Source organism: Lactuca sativa, chromosome 5 (genome assembly GCF_002870075.4).
Source record: "Lactuca sativa cultivar Salinas chromosome 5, Lsat_Salinas_v11, whole genome shotgun sequence".
Lineage (NCBI taxonomy): Eukaryota > Viridiplantae > Streptophyta > Magnoliopsida > Asterales > Asteraceae > Lactuca > Lactuca sativa.
The window spans coordinates 263,888,120-263,900,346 of NC_056627.2; the positions used below are offsets into that span (position 1 = coordinate 263,888,120).

At 33.5% G+C, this 12,227-nt stretch overlaps 1 protein-coding gene across 2 annotated transcripts; it reads right to left on the reverse strand.

Annotated features, from left to right (window-relative positions):
- Positions 1-281: 281 nt before the first annotated feature.
- LOC111877766 (uncharacterized) lies at positions 282-1,771 on the reverse strand. Of its 2 annotated transcripts, none has more exons than XM_042902856.2 (4): positions 1,513-1,771; positions 978-1,095; positions 664-874; positions 282-506 (listed from the first exon to the last, which is right to left on the reverse strand). In XM_042902856.2, exons 1-4 carry the CDS (start codon positions 1,662-1,664, stop codon positions 478-480), a joined length of 510 nt encoding a protein of 169 aa, XP_042758790.1. In that variant the 5' UTR covers positions 1,665-1,771; the 3' UTR covers positions 282-477. The 2 variants fall into 2 exon arrangements, with proteins under 2 accessions (XP_042758790.1, XP_023730045.1); XM_023874277.3 differs by having other exon boundaries at positions 664-892; positions 1,513-1,769.
- Positions 1,772-12,227: the final 10,456 nt, after the last annotated feature.

Here is a 12,227-nt window from a genome sequence, read left to right on the forward strand (position 1 = left end):
TTGACTTTTATTAACCGGTTGACCCTAAATGAAAAGTGAACAAAGTATAAGTTAGTTGGGTTTTTTTAGACAAAATATTAGTTCGTTGGGTTTTCTTGAACAGACAAAACATAATTGGGTTTTTGGAACGGTTTGAAAACTTCGTTGGGTTTATAAGTCATTTTCCCGTGATAAAATGACGCTTGGTTATAAACTCGATCTTCATACGATTTACAAAACCAACTTATAAAATATCTACACATCGACTAATATTAAACACAAATTCTGCAGTTTTGAAGCCATACAGTAACAATTTTTATTCGTACCCATAAAAATCACCAACTTTTATTAACACCTAAATTACTTTGTTTCAAATCCTGTTTACTTACATAATCATGAAAGAGAAAACGAAAGGTATATATAGAGCTTGGTTTGAAGATCAGGAAAAAGTCGAGTGAGTACCTCTCGGCCTATTTTTATAAACTCTTCTACTCATCCCTACACCTTTATCCGCACCACAAACGAACCTGAAAAAACCCCTCAACAACATTACAAACAAATTAATGATTTATGATCTTGATTTGTTTATCTTGTCTTTAAGAAATTTAGTCCATGTGATTGTAATAATTTATCATATACTGTAATATTTATTTCTTTTTACAGAGAAGGCAGTTGAAGACTTACATGCAGGAAGGTTTGAAATATCAGCTGAAACAGCACAAGGGATTCCCAAAGTTGAAAGTGCTCCTCTTATAATTCCACAAGGGAAGTAAAGATGCATGCCTGTTGCTTGTGCTGCTTTGTTTTCAGATATGGCAGAAGGATCTTGAGAAGCACCAGAGATCTCCATTGATGGATCTCCTGACATGCGTGAAAGCCACCGGAATTTATTATCCTGCAATACAAATGTACCCTGTAACAAAAGAACAAAAAAGCCACCGAATTAAACATTTAAAACAATGACTTTTAGTTGTAGAACTTGAGATATGAAGTTTTACTCTATGATTAGTCTTTAAATTGTCTATCTGCTTCTTGAAGAGCTCTGACCAGAAATCCTTGCAGATAAACTTGATTGCTTCTAGGTGATCACTAAACCTTGGGCGCTCCATTGTATACCTAACACAACAATCAAAACTCGCCATTTTCAGTTACTATAGTTTTTTTGTCGACATACTAACTAAGGTATCTCATAGTGAAATACGAATAAGAAGATTGATTTTAATAACAAGATACTCTATAGTTTAAATGTATGTATGTAAAATCCTGAAAAATTCTTAATTCAACAGTTTATAATCCTAGAGTGGTGATATGAAATATCTGTGGAGGTAGTTTAATTGGAAAGAACCCTAGTTTATGTTAACTGATAGTCAAAAGAGTGAGTAAATTTGGATCGATAAATACAGACATAGGAAACATAACCAATACCCAACCAAACTGACCTACAATCTTAATAAATAGAATCATTTCGCGATATGATATAAAAATTGAGGTTGAATTGAATTTGTGTGTGTATGTGTTAGGTGATTTACGTACCTTTCAGAGAGCTGATGGCCGACCTGGTAACCAATCGCTTCGATTCTCCGAGCAGCGAGCTCCGGCTTATTGGCGTAGAATCGGTTGCAATACGACGATACAATCTCCGTTAACAAGCTATCCATACAGCTTTCCGATACTTCTCTTACCATCCTTTATCTCTGTATCTTATACTGTGTGTTTCAGAGAGAGAAAGAGATAGAGATGATCAATGGCGACTCTGCAATTTGACGATGATTGGTGTCGCTGTAACCAAAGTCTTGTTGATACAAGACATTAAGACTAATCATGTAGGCAGCCCATTAACTTTAAAAGCCCACTGGATCATTATGTACTTTTAAAAGTCTCAATCTCTTATCTCCCGTATGTCCATTCAATTTCCATCTATGGACAGTGGCCTTTTCTAATACTAAAATATTATAGATAAAACTAGATTATCACCCGCGTAAAACGCGGGGAACATATAAAAATGTACATATAAAGGTATAAAAAAATTGGAACTATAAAAAAAATAAAGTAATAGAAACAGACTTAGCATTATTGGTAACATTGAAATGTCTGGAAAAAAAAAACAATGAAACACCTAAATATCTATAATCGTTGAAGGATCTTTTTATAGACATAACTTTTTGTTGTATTAGTTGGATGACCTTCCTCGTCATATATGAGTAACTTCAATTCTCTTTTCACTTGTGACGCGATAAATTTAGGTGGATGACCTTCCACGTCATATATGAGTAATTTCAATCCTTTTTCACTTCTAAGGTACATATGATTATTGAAATTAATGCCAACCAAAATCTTCAATATTTAAGTGGCTATAAATACAACTACCCTCCAGTTTTAGGGCCCTTGACTTTACCCCACTACCAAGCAGAAACGATTCCTCAAATACTCTAAAAAAACCTGAAATATTAAAATATACACACAAAAAGATGAAAAGGGTAAAATGAACTTTCAAATATAACAACAATATTTTATAGATAATACAAGAAACAATCTAGAAACATGCAAATAGAGATGAAAGAACATCATAATTAGATTAACACCATATACTCATTTAGTCTTATCTTTCTTCTTCCCTTAAAGGAGTTTATAAAACATTTTTTATTGTATGATGGATTTCAGAATTACTTTTTTGAGATATGTGAGGTTGCAAAGAATGGAACAACAAAGAAATGAAATGGATAGGTAATCGTAAAAGCAAGATAACAGAATAAGTAATTCCATTCCAGAAACATGTTTGCGAGGCATGGAATGGAACATAATGAAAATTCCATACGATTTGTATGTTATATATTGCAATTTAAATTCTAAAGATAATCCTTCACATATCTTTGTTTGTAATTAAAAATGATTTATATTGCAAGTTTTATACTAATATCTTCTCTTATTGCTAAGAAAACATTGATACTCACAATATTCCCAACCCTATTTTCAAGAGTGTATGGTGTACTCATTTATCCTTGAGAAAGTAAACTCAATAAGAAGATTCAAACCAGTTAAACGAAAGAATAAGTTTGTGAAAGGTTCTTACTATGCTTCTCGGCATGCCCAGACAACGCAAGTTAATTTAACCAAAATTAATCAATCCCAAACATTTTCCAATAAGATTTATCGATGTAATCTATTTACATGGTATACTAAAACTTTGTCTTTTCTTTGCTATTGAGTCTAAAAGATGTTTTTTTATAATATTAAAAAAGGATAGGTAAATAACTTATGTCTGTGAGCCCAATTTGTATCTTTAAAAGATTTTTTTTAAATAAATCAAAACACATATCACCATTGGGTTTTGCTGAGTTGTAGAATATGTGGATCACTCACTGGTATAAGGGTTTAAATTTCATCACCAAATCCAGAAATGGATCGAATGGGTAAAACATTATAGATATTGACTCGAGTATATCTTACATTCATGACTTGGTAAGCCACAACAAAATCATTGACTAAATGCATATACAAAAATGTAAAAATAAAAAAGAAAATCGACATATACAAATTCACTACCTAGTGGACATATCTTCTAAATCGAAACAGTGGATAAGAGGTAGCGGTGCTGCTGTTTCCATCATTTTGCTCTCCAGATATCTATAACTTAAAAACTCAAAATCAACAATACAAATCATAAGAACAAAAATAGAAGCAAATTCAGAAAATGTAACCATTATGGATTTAAACTTAAATTGAAAGGTTTTATAGATTGGAACTTCATAGTTGAAACAGAATAAAAGAAACATAATCTAAAACGTACCCAAAATCGATCTAAACTACGATCAAATTAAAGTAGAATCCAAAAAAAATTATCTATATATAATTCCTCATTCTTTCATGATGATCGAACACAAGACTGATCTACACATATCGAAGCTCACATATATTTTATTTCTTCTTTCCCTCATTTTCTTTCTCACTACAAAACTTAGGTTAGATAAATTATGTAAAGAAAAAAAAAAGAGTGTAGGGGTACTGGTAATGAGGGATGGGACGAGATATTTTTTCATTTTATTTTTGGTGAGATTTAATTGTAATTAATAAAATTCCTAATTTAATTCATTTTAGTTTTGGTGAGATTTAATTGTCATCAATAGAATTCCTAATTTAATTCATTTTATTTTTGGTGAGATTTAATTTTCATTAATAGACTTCCTAAATTAAAACGTAGTATATGTTTTATAAAATTTGTGGACAAAAATAAAAGGGTTGACAAACATGATGTCAGCAAATAATACAAAGGTGAAAAATATAGGATTGAAATGCAATCAATGACCCTGATTTCTAAAATTTAAAATTAAAGGTTCTCTTTTAATTATATTTAGAGATTTCACAGATGGTGTTATGGATTTTAAATCTGATTTTATGAAACTTTTTTTTATGAGTGGTATATTTTGACAAAGCTTAACATATCAAAGGTCCATTTCGACAAAATTTATCACATCAATTGTTATGGTAGATGTCTGTTTAACTATGTAAAAAAGGAAAGGTTAGGTCGATGTAAGACTACTAATATACTCTTAATGAATTGTTTATTTTTTAAAAATGTATATAATTAAACAAATAAAAGATAATTGGTAAACACAACATACATACATACCTCTCTCTCTCTCTCTAAAAGACCACCAAGCTCACCCATCTCATTGTCTTCTTTTTCAGTCACTCACTTGCAACTTGATAAGCAACATACACACATACATAGAGGTGAGTTTTTAGTTTGAAATTGGATGCAAAAATTGATCATAACCACCAGAAAATCTTAACCCCTTCTAAACCTCATCCATTTCAAGTCCTATGATTGATCATCATCAAAGAGTATATAATCATCGTCTAGTCTCTTTCAGTAAAAAGAGGCATCATAGAAGAGAAGCTAAACCCAGATAACGATATCTAATGTTTCATTTCTCACAAAATTAAGGAATTTTGAGATTATGTTTACGACTGAATCTATAAGAGGATTTAGGGAGTTTTTGGAATCTATACTCATACACCTCCATAGTTATGATAATGTTGGTCTACATTACCCCTTTCAGCTTTCCCCTAAATTGATGATTGTGGCAGTGATGCTAGAGCATAATTGATAGTCGCCACCTAACTAGGTTGTTAAAATTTGGGTGATTTCCTCAAAAAGATAAGCAAAATCCTTCTTTTCTTTTACATTTTTCGTCAAGGCTTCTTTGGTGTTATTTCGATTTGGGTTCCTTCTCGTAACGATTGAAAAACTAAAAGATCTTAGATACGTCACATAAACATGCAAAATATTAGACTTGAGTATACAACTCTGGATTTGAACAAAAATTTCATATCTTTAGATGGTTCTTTGCACAATGAACAAGCAATAGCAACTTTTCTTGGATATATGTTTCATTAATGGACTTCATAACTTCTTTTGTTACCAGGAGGTATTTAGAACTATTTCACTATGTTATAGTTTAAAATGGTAGAAGAAAATAGAAAATCAATGTTGAATCATTAAGAAAATAGAGTATATATAGTTCATCTTGATAATTTGGAGTTCATTAGTGGGTGACACCTGTGTTACAATGGTGGTGGTGGTGATGTGCTTTAGCATTTGTACGAGAGAGAGAGAGAGAGAGAGAGAGAGAGAGAGAGAGAGAGAGAACCCAATCGGTTAATAATGAAATAAAAAAGAGCAATATAGTCTTTTCATTTATATTTATCAGAAAAAACTAATGATGTTAGTCATAAGGGCTGATGGTGTTCTAAGTTTTGTCGAAATAGACCATTCATGCAAAAAAAAGTTTCAGAAAGACTATTTCGTAAAATTTTGTCAAAACGACATTCTTGCTTTTTATTATCTATTCCACCAAAACTATTATTAGTTATATTTTTTTACTTTATAATTACATTATATTAATATAAATTTTGTATTATGTAACTAATAACTATAAGACCATATGGCATACTTACATTTAATGTGTTTTGTGGAGCTAACGTGTCTCTTGGGCATGTACGAGTATATTACATATTTAGGGGTTACCTTAGGTTGGAGGGAGTGGTGCCACATGAACCACACTCTCTCCTTTGACACATAGGAGCCACATCATTTTTACCACACCAAAGAAGTGAAAACCCTGGTAGAGAAAGAGAGAGGTGAGAGAAAGGAGAAGGGAGAGAAAGACACATAAATAAAGAGAGAGAAGAAAGAGGGTGCGGCCATTTCTAACCGCACTGAGGCCAAAACCGCAGCAAACCGCACCCAGGGCGCAATGTTTGCGGTCCAGGTGGCAAGGGTGCGGCTTGGAACCGCAGTCCACTCCTTCAAGCCTTTTAGGCCCAATGATGTATATATCTTCTACCTTTACTTTTTCTATATCATGTTAGGTTTTCTTTTACTTTTTTTACTCTTCAAAACCTAAAAAATTATTACTTTTCACTGTCTTTTATTTTTATTTTTCATAATAAAACTAATTTAGTTTTAAAAACTATAATTTAAAAAATAAATATAATTAATAAAAAATTATTAATAAACACAAAAATAAATAAAAGTAGAAATATTTCATTACTTAAACATAAAATTTACTTAATAAAAACTAGAAACCATTATTAAAAAATACCTAATAAAAACCAACCAGTATTTAAAAAAATACTAACATAAAACGACCCAAATGAAATATGTTTTCATGATCTTCTCCCTCAACCTCAAAATAATCTTAGGCCATGTCTCGAAAGATGGTCAGTATTTTGCATCAAGAATTGCATATCTTCCATTTCTTTTTTTTTCTCGCTAATATTTTCTTTTTCGACAATTTTTTTTTTGTCAAATGTTAAACGTTCAACATAATTCAAATAGTATCTATCAAATGTCTCTGTCATTTCCCTCATTTCTTCTGCTTCGTTGCTGAAATCTAATGAATTAGAAGAAGACTCATTCCATTTCCTTTTTTGCTTTATCCTTAGCAATTGGTTGGAAGATTTTTTTCTAGTTTGGGCTCATCATCATCATGTAAATCTAACCCAACATAAGCATTAGAAGAAGTTACGTATCCACTTAAGCCTGATTTTGTTCTTTTCTTGATTCTCCTCCAAGTATGACGATTGCTTCAAATCCTTTCCATTTTGGACTACTAGATAACACTTTCCAAGGGTTGCTATAGTTGAATGCCTTTTCTGGTGTCCTCCCGATACAAAAATACGCTTCTTGAATAATTTCTTCCTCAACTTGACCTTTGTTTATTTCCACCGGTTCTTTTCCATTGCGGCATGGAGGGGTGAGGGGGGTTAAGTTTCCCATACGATATTGTTATCGAAGTCATTAAGGCTTCGTGTTTCAAGGTGGTAGGGTGGGGTTTGGCTATGGATTTAGGTTTGAGGGTGTTAGGGTTGGGGTTGGATTGAGGGTTGATTTGGTGAAAGTTGATCAGGAAAGGCAACAAAGTTGATGAACATGTTGCAGTTAACATTTGGTACTTTCACAGGGTTGTATTGTTGAATATTTTGGTATTGAAATTGTATAGGGGATTAAATTGGTACATCAATATGCTATTGATTCCTAATCCATGAGGTATAACTTCAAAGAAACGATTGATGAATCTCTTAATTCTTTCATTTTTGAAAGTTCAGTGGGTAGTTTCTCCAAAACATTATTGTTATAAATGTTAAGCTGCTTAAGGATATTAATCTTCAAAATCTCCATAGGGATCTCCCATGTCAAATGGTTGTTGAATAGTTGAAGTATTTTTAATTTTCTTAACATCCCAATTTCATTTGGGATTTTCCCTTAAGTGAATTTGCATGGGTTCTAGATCAGCTATGCAATTACAATTCCAAACCTCAAACGATATCTTTCCCAAGAAACGATTAATAGAAATGTAGAGGGTGGTCAATGAAGAAAGTTGACCAAAAGAAAAAAGAAAGAGACCACTTAATCCATAACTAACATCAATAATCTGGTTTAAGCAACTAGAGTTTCCAATTCACGAGGTAGAACACCAACGAAATGGATGAAAGAAAGATCCAAATAGAAGAACTCCTTACGGTTAACACCCTTAAAACGAATGCTACCCTCTAAACTAATGTTATGGACATCTTAAAACGAATGCTACCCTCTAAACTAATGTTATGGACATCAAAATAAGTAAAGTTGGAATAATCATTTAGGGTAACGAGTAATGTACCAACCAATTGATTTTTACCAAGCATGAGTGTCTACAAGCTACTATAATTCCCAATGGATGAAAGAATAAAACCAGAGATTCCATTGTTATTCAAATCCAAATCTAATAGCTTGCTAGGTCACTAAAGTTATACGAAATCATACTACTAAAATGGTTAAAATTGAAAAAAGTGTTTCCAATTGGCAACTGCAAAATGAAAATTCGGGTATAGATCCAAAAAGAGGTTTATTGTAAAGACCAAGCTAAGACTTTTCATTTTTGCAGATTCGACATGTTTTTGGTATTTTTTGTGACATCCCCATTTTCATGGCCAAAAAAGACCGATTTTGTTTATGCTTTATAAAAATCAAAGTGCCTCTTTTAATAAAAATGTTGCGGAATTTGTTTCCAGTAAAACATGATAAATACGTTATCAATGCATTTCCGAAGAAAAGTATTTCTATTCATTTTAAAACATTTGGGATGTCATCGTCAATACATAAATATAAGAATAAACATAACTTACATTCATTATCACTAGTGATTTATATATCCTTAATCTTTCAGTGTAATGTGACTTCATATCAACACCTGTGATACAAATAAACTGAGTGGGTCAGGTTAGAAAACCTGGTGAGTACATAGAGTTTTCAACCCACAATAATATAATTATTATGTTTAATCTTCATATAATTAATCAACCCAATTACTCATCTTCATTATCTTCTTTACTCTTAAGGGTCTACCCTAATAATCAGTTATTCCTCGTTCATTTATTCCTAAGGATCATCCTAAGGAATTGGCACGAAGTCCATCGTCACCGGGTTTAGGCACTAAGTCTGCATAGTCGCCAGGGTTTATACAACAGACACTAAGTCCGCATAGTCACCAGGGTTTATACAACAGGAACTAAGTATGCATAGTCGCCATGGTTTAGGTACTATGTCTGCATAGTCATCAGGGTTCAGGCACTAAGTATGCATAGTCACCAGGGTTTAGGCACTAAGTCTGCATAGTCGCCAGGATTCGGGCACTAAGTCTGCATAGTCACTTGGGTTTATCTCGTTTATTGAAAGTGTCGTTTTCGAGAGTCCACTTGCAGTACATGTCAATGGGTTTTTAGAGTACACCGGTAAACACATTGTTCACAACACCTATAGGCTGTGAGCCTGCTAGTGTTCCACTAGACTGTCTAGAATAGTCTGTGATTGTTATCCATACTCTGCTGGATGATGGGGCCTGCATTTGGGAACAAGGCTTCTCACATAGTCCACCTCTCACCCTTACCTCATGGTCTATCTCACCTCTCAACTCATCATCCAACTCATATTTCATCTACCCATGTTTTACCCAACATATTACGTAGATATAAATACATATACAGTTTAAATCATATAAAACTTGTATAAAATCGTTCATCCAACATAAATAGCAAGTATATAGATAATATGCACACATAGCACATAGTTTATATAAAATACTTCATATCTATGTGTAAGATGAAAGAGACCATGCACTCACTTGAAATGGTGGTGACTCGGCACTCGGACAGCACTTCGTTACTCTTAACACAATTTTCCCTTGACAAAATCTAGTATCATTACCACTAGAGTTTAGTTTAATATTCACTGAGACTAATTAATAGGCTTGATATTATTACTATTATATAAGCATGAAACAATATTTCTCAACCACTATATACAGACAGGGGCCAGACATAAAACACCGGAGGGCAGGACCATTTTGGCTTATAACACTGATATGTGCATAATTAGTTCATATTAAGTATACATTTTTATTCATTTATTAGCTAAATTATCACATATTATGGACAAAAGGTACTTAAAAGTGTTAAATTATGTTTTTCAGTCCAAAGATGAAGCTCGGAAGCGAAAGGAAGCAGGAGAAACAGTTAGAAGATCGAGAATGAAATAAAGAAGAAAAACACTAAAAAAGGCACCTACTCGGCGAGTCAGATCGACTACTCGGCGAGTCTGATCGAAGAATCGAGAAGATAATGACTCGGAATCCCAGAGAGTTATCGCAATACGGGGAATGTGAGAGGGACTCGACGAGTCGATTCGTATATTTAAAGATAATTCCACAGATCGATTGAAGGGAGTTCTGGGACGATTCAGAAGTGCTTTGCTACGATTGAGAAGCCAGAAAAACCCTAGAAGACGACGAAGGAAGCTAGAATTCGATTCCGGAGAGTAATTAAGGCAAAATTTCATCATTCCACTTATTCTTTTGTTTTATCATTATGATTAAGCAACTTGACTTTGTTTGTTTGCTGTTATTTACTTTAATTATGAGCTAAAACCTTTAGACTTCTGTTTGGGGATACAAAGTGGACAATATGGTTTGATTGATTGGTAGGATTAATTCCAAGTTGATGAATTTTTGTTATTTTAGCTTGCTAAAGAACCTTGTGTGTGAATAATAATTAATTTTCTGTTAATAGGAAGATAATTGAATAGCATGAACATCTACTGATTATTGACCTCATATGCTAAGTGATCACTATGCTATATGTCTAGGATTAATGAATATGAAACTAGAGTTAATAAGAAAATTGAGTAAATTCATGTGCAAGCTTGTAAGATGACCATCAAACAAGAAGTTAATTAAAAGAATGAATTAGTTAACTATTGCAAGTCTAACTTAACCCGAATAATTAATCTAGTGAATATAATTAAATTAGACAATTGGCCACTGTTTAAGTTAGTTTATTTGCTAAGGATTAGGGTAGTGAATACGAATCTAACCACTTGAATCGGTAACCAACGAAAGAATAATCCATTGCACTAGTACCTTGAAATCAACCATAGAGTTAACCAAGTTGAACTAAACAGAAGTTCCTTTCCAATTATTGAATCTAGTTAAATCGTTATTTTCTAGTCTTAAATTAGTAATAGTTAGTAAGTTTCTAGTCTTGTAAAACTAGAGAAAAATCCCTACTTCTTAATTAACTTAGATTAAATTAGTTTTTAGTTTAATTTGTCGTTCCTTGTGTTCGATACCCTGCTTATTTAGCTATACCACAATTAACAGGTTCACTGCCTTTTGTGTGTTATTTGATAATTAAAAGTAGATTTAAAACTAAGTGAGTTTGCACACATCAAGTTTTTGGCGCCGTTGCCGGGGAACGGTTCTAAAATTAGTATTAAATTCTAGTTTAATCGATCCTTTGTGTGGGATTTATCTTAGACAAAGTTATTTACAAAGTAATTCAGTAAGTAGAATTAGTTTGAATAAATTTCTGTTTTTAGGATAACTAGAAATTTTTTTTCAGTTTTTGCTTTGAACTCGCCGAGTGCATTCGTGCCGACTCGGCGAGTACATCGCTATTTCAGCTTTATTTTTTTATTCCGTTTTTGTTCTTTTTACGCATTTCGTTTCTTTTGTTTCATTTTTTTTTTCAGTTGTTTCATGACCCGAGGATCTGATACACCCCTGGTACCTCCTTTGGAAGACCCGGAATCCGCACTAAGAAGAAGCAAAGGAAAAGCCGTAGGAGAAACCACATCTTCAAAGAACTCACCACTCAAAAACTTAAAATCCGTTTTCAACAAGAAGAAGAGCAGCAAATCAGGAGCATCCAGTGCCTCGTTGACAATTGAGGAACCAATTCAAGAAGATATCGAGTACGAGACCAAGGAAGAAGAAGAGCACACTTACGGGCACGAAACCGATTCCGAAGAAGAGTTAGCTATCACAATGGCTAACATTGATGAAGTCCCCATGGGGGAATGGAAGAAAAGGATGCGTGATGACACCGGGCCGGGACTTGTGCAACCCGCAATTCCCGCGACCGCCACTTTCGAACTAAAAGGCCATATTCTCGCCCAACTCAAGGAGATTCCTTTTTACGGGAGGGATCACGAAGACGCTTACAAGCACTTGGATGAAGTGAATGATGTGGCCGATTACTTCAACGTCCCGAATGTTCCACGCGAGACCCAGCTTCTTCGCATGCTTCCTGTCACATTTAAAGGAGCTGCAAAAGATTGGTTAAAGTCACTTCCTCCCGGATCGGTCACCACATGGGCCAAGATGAAAGAAGAGTTCATAGACCATTTCTGCCCGCCCTCCAAGATATCC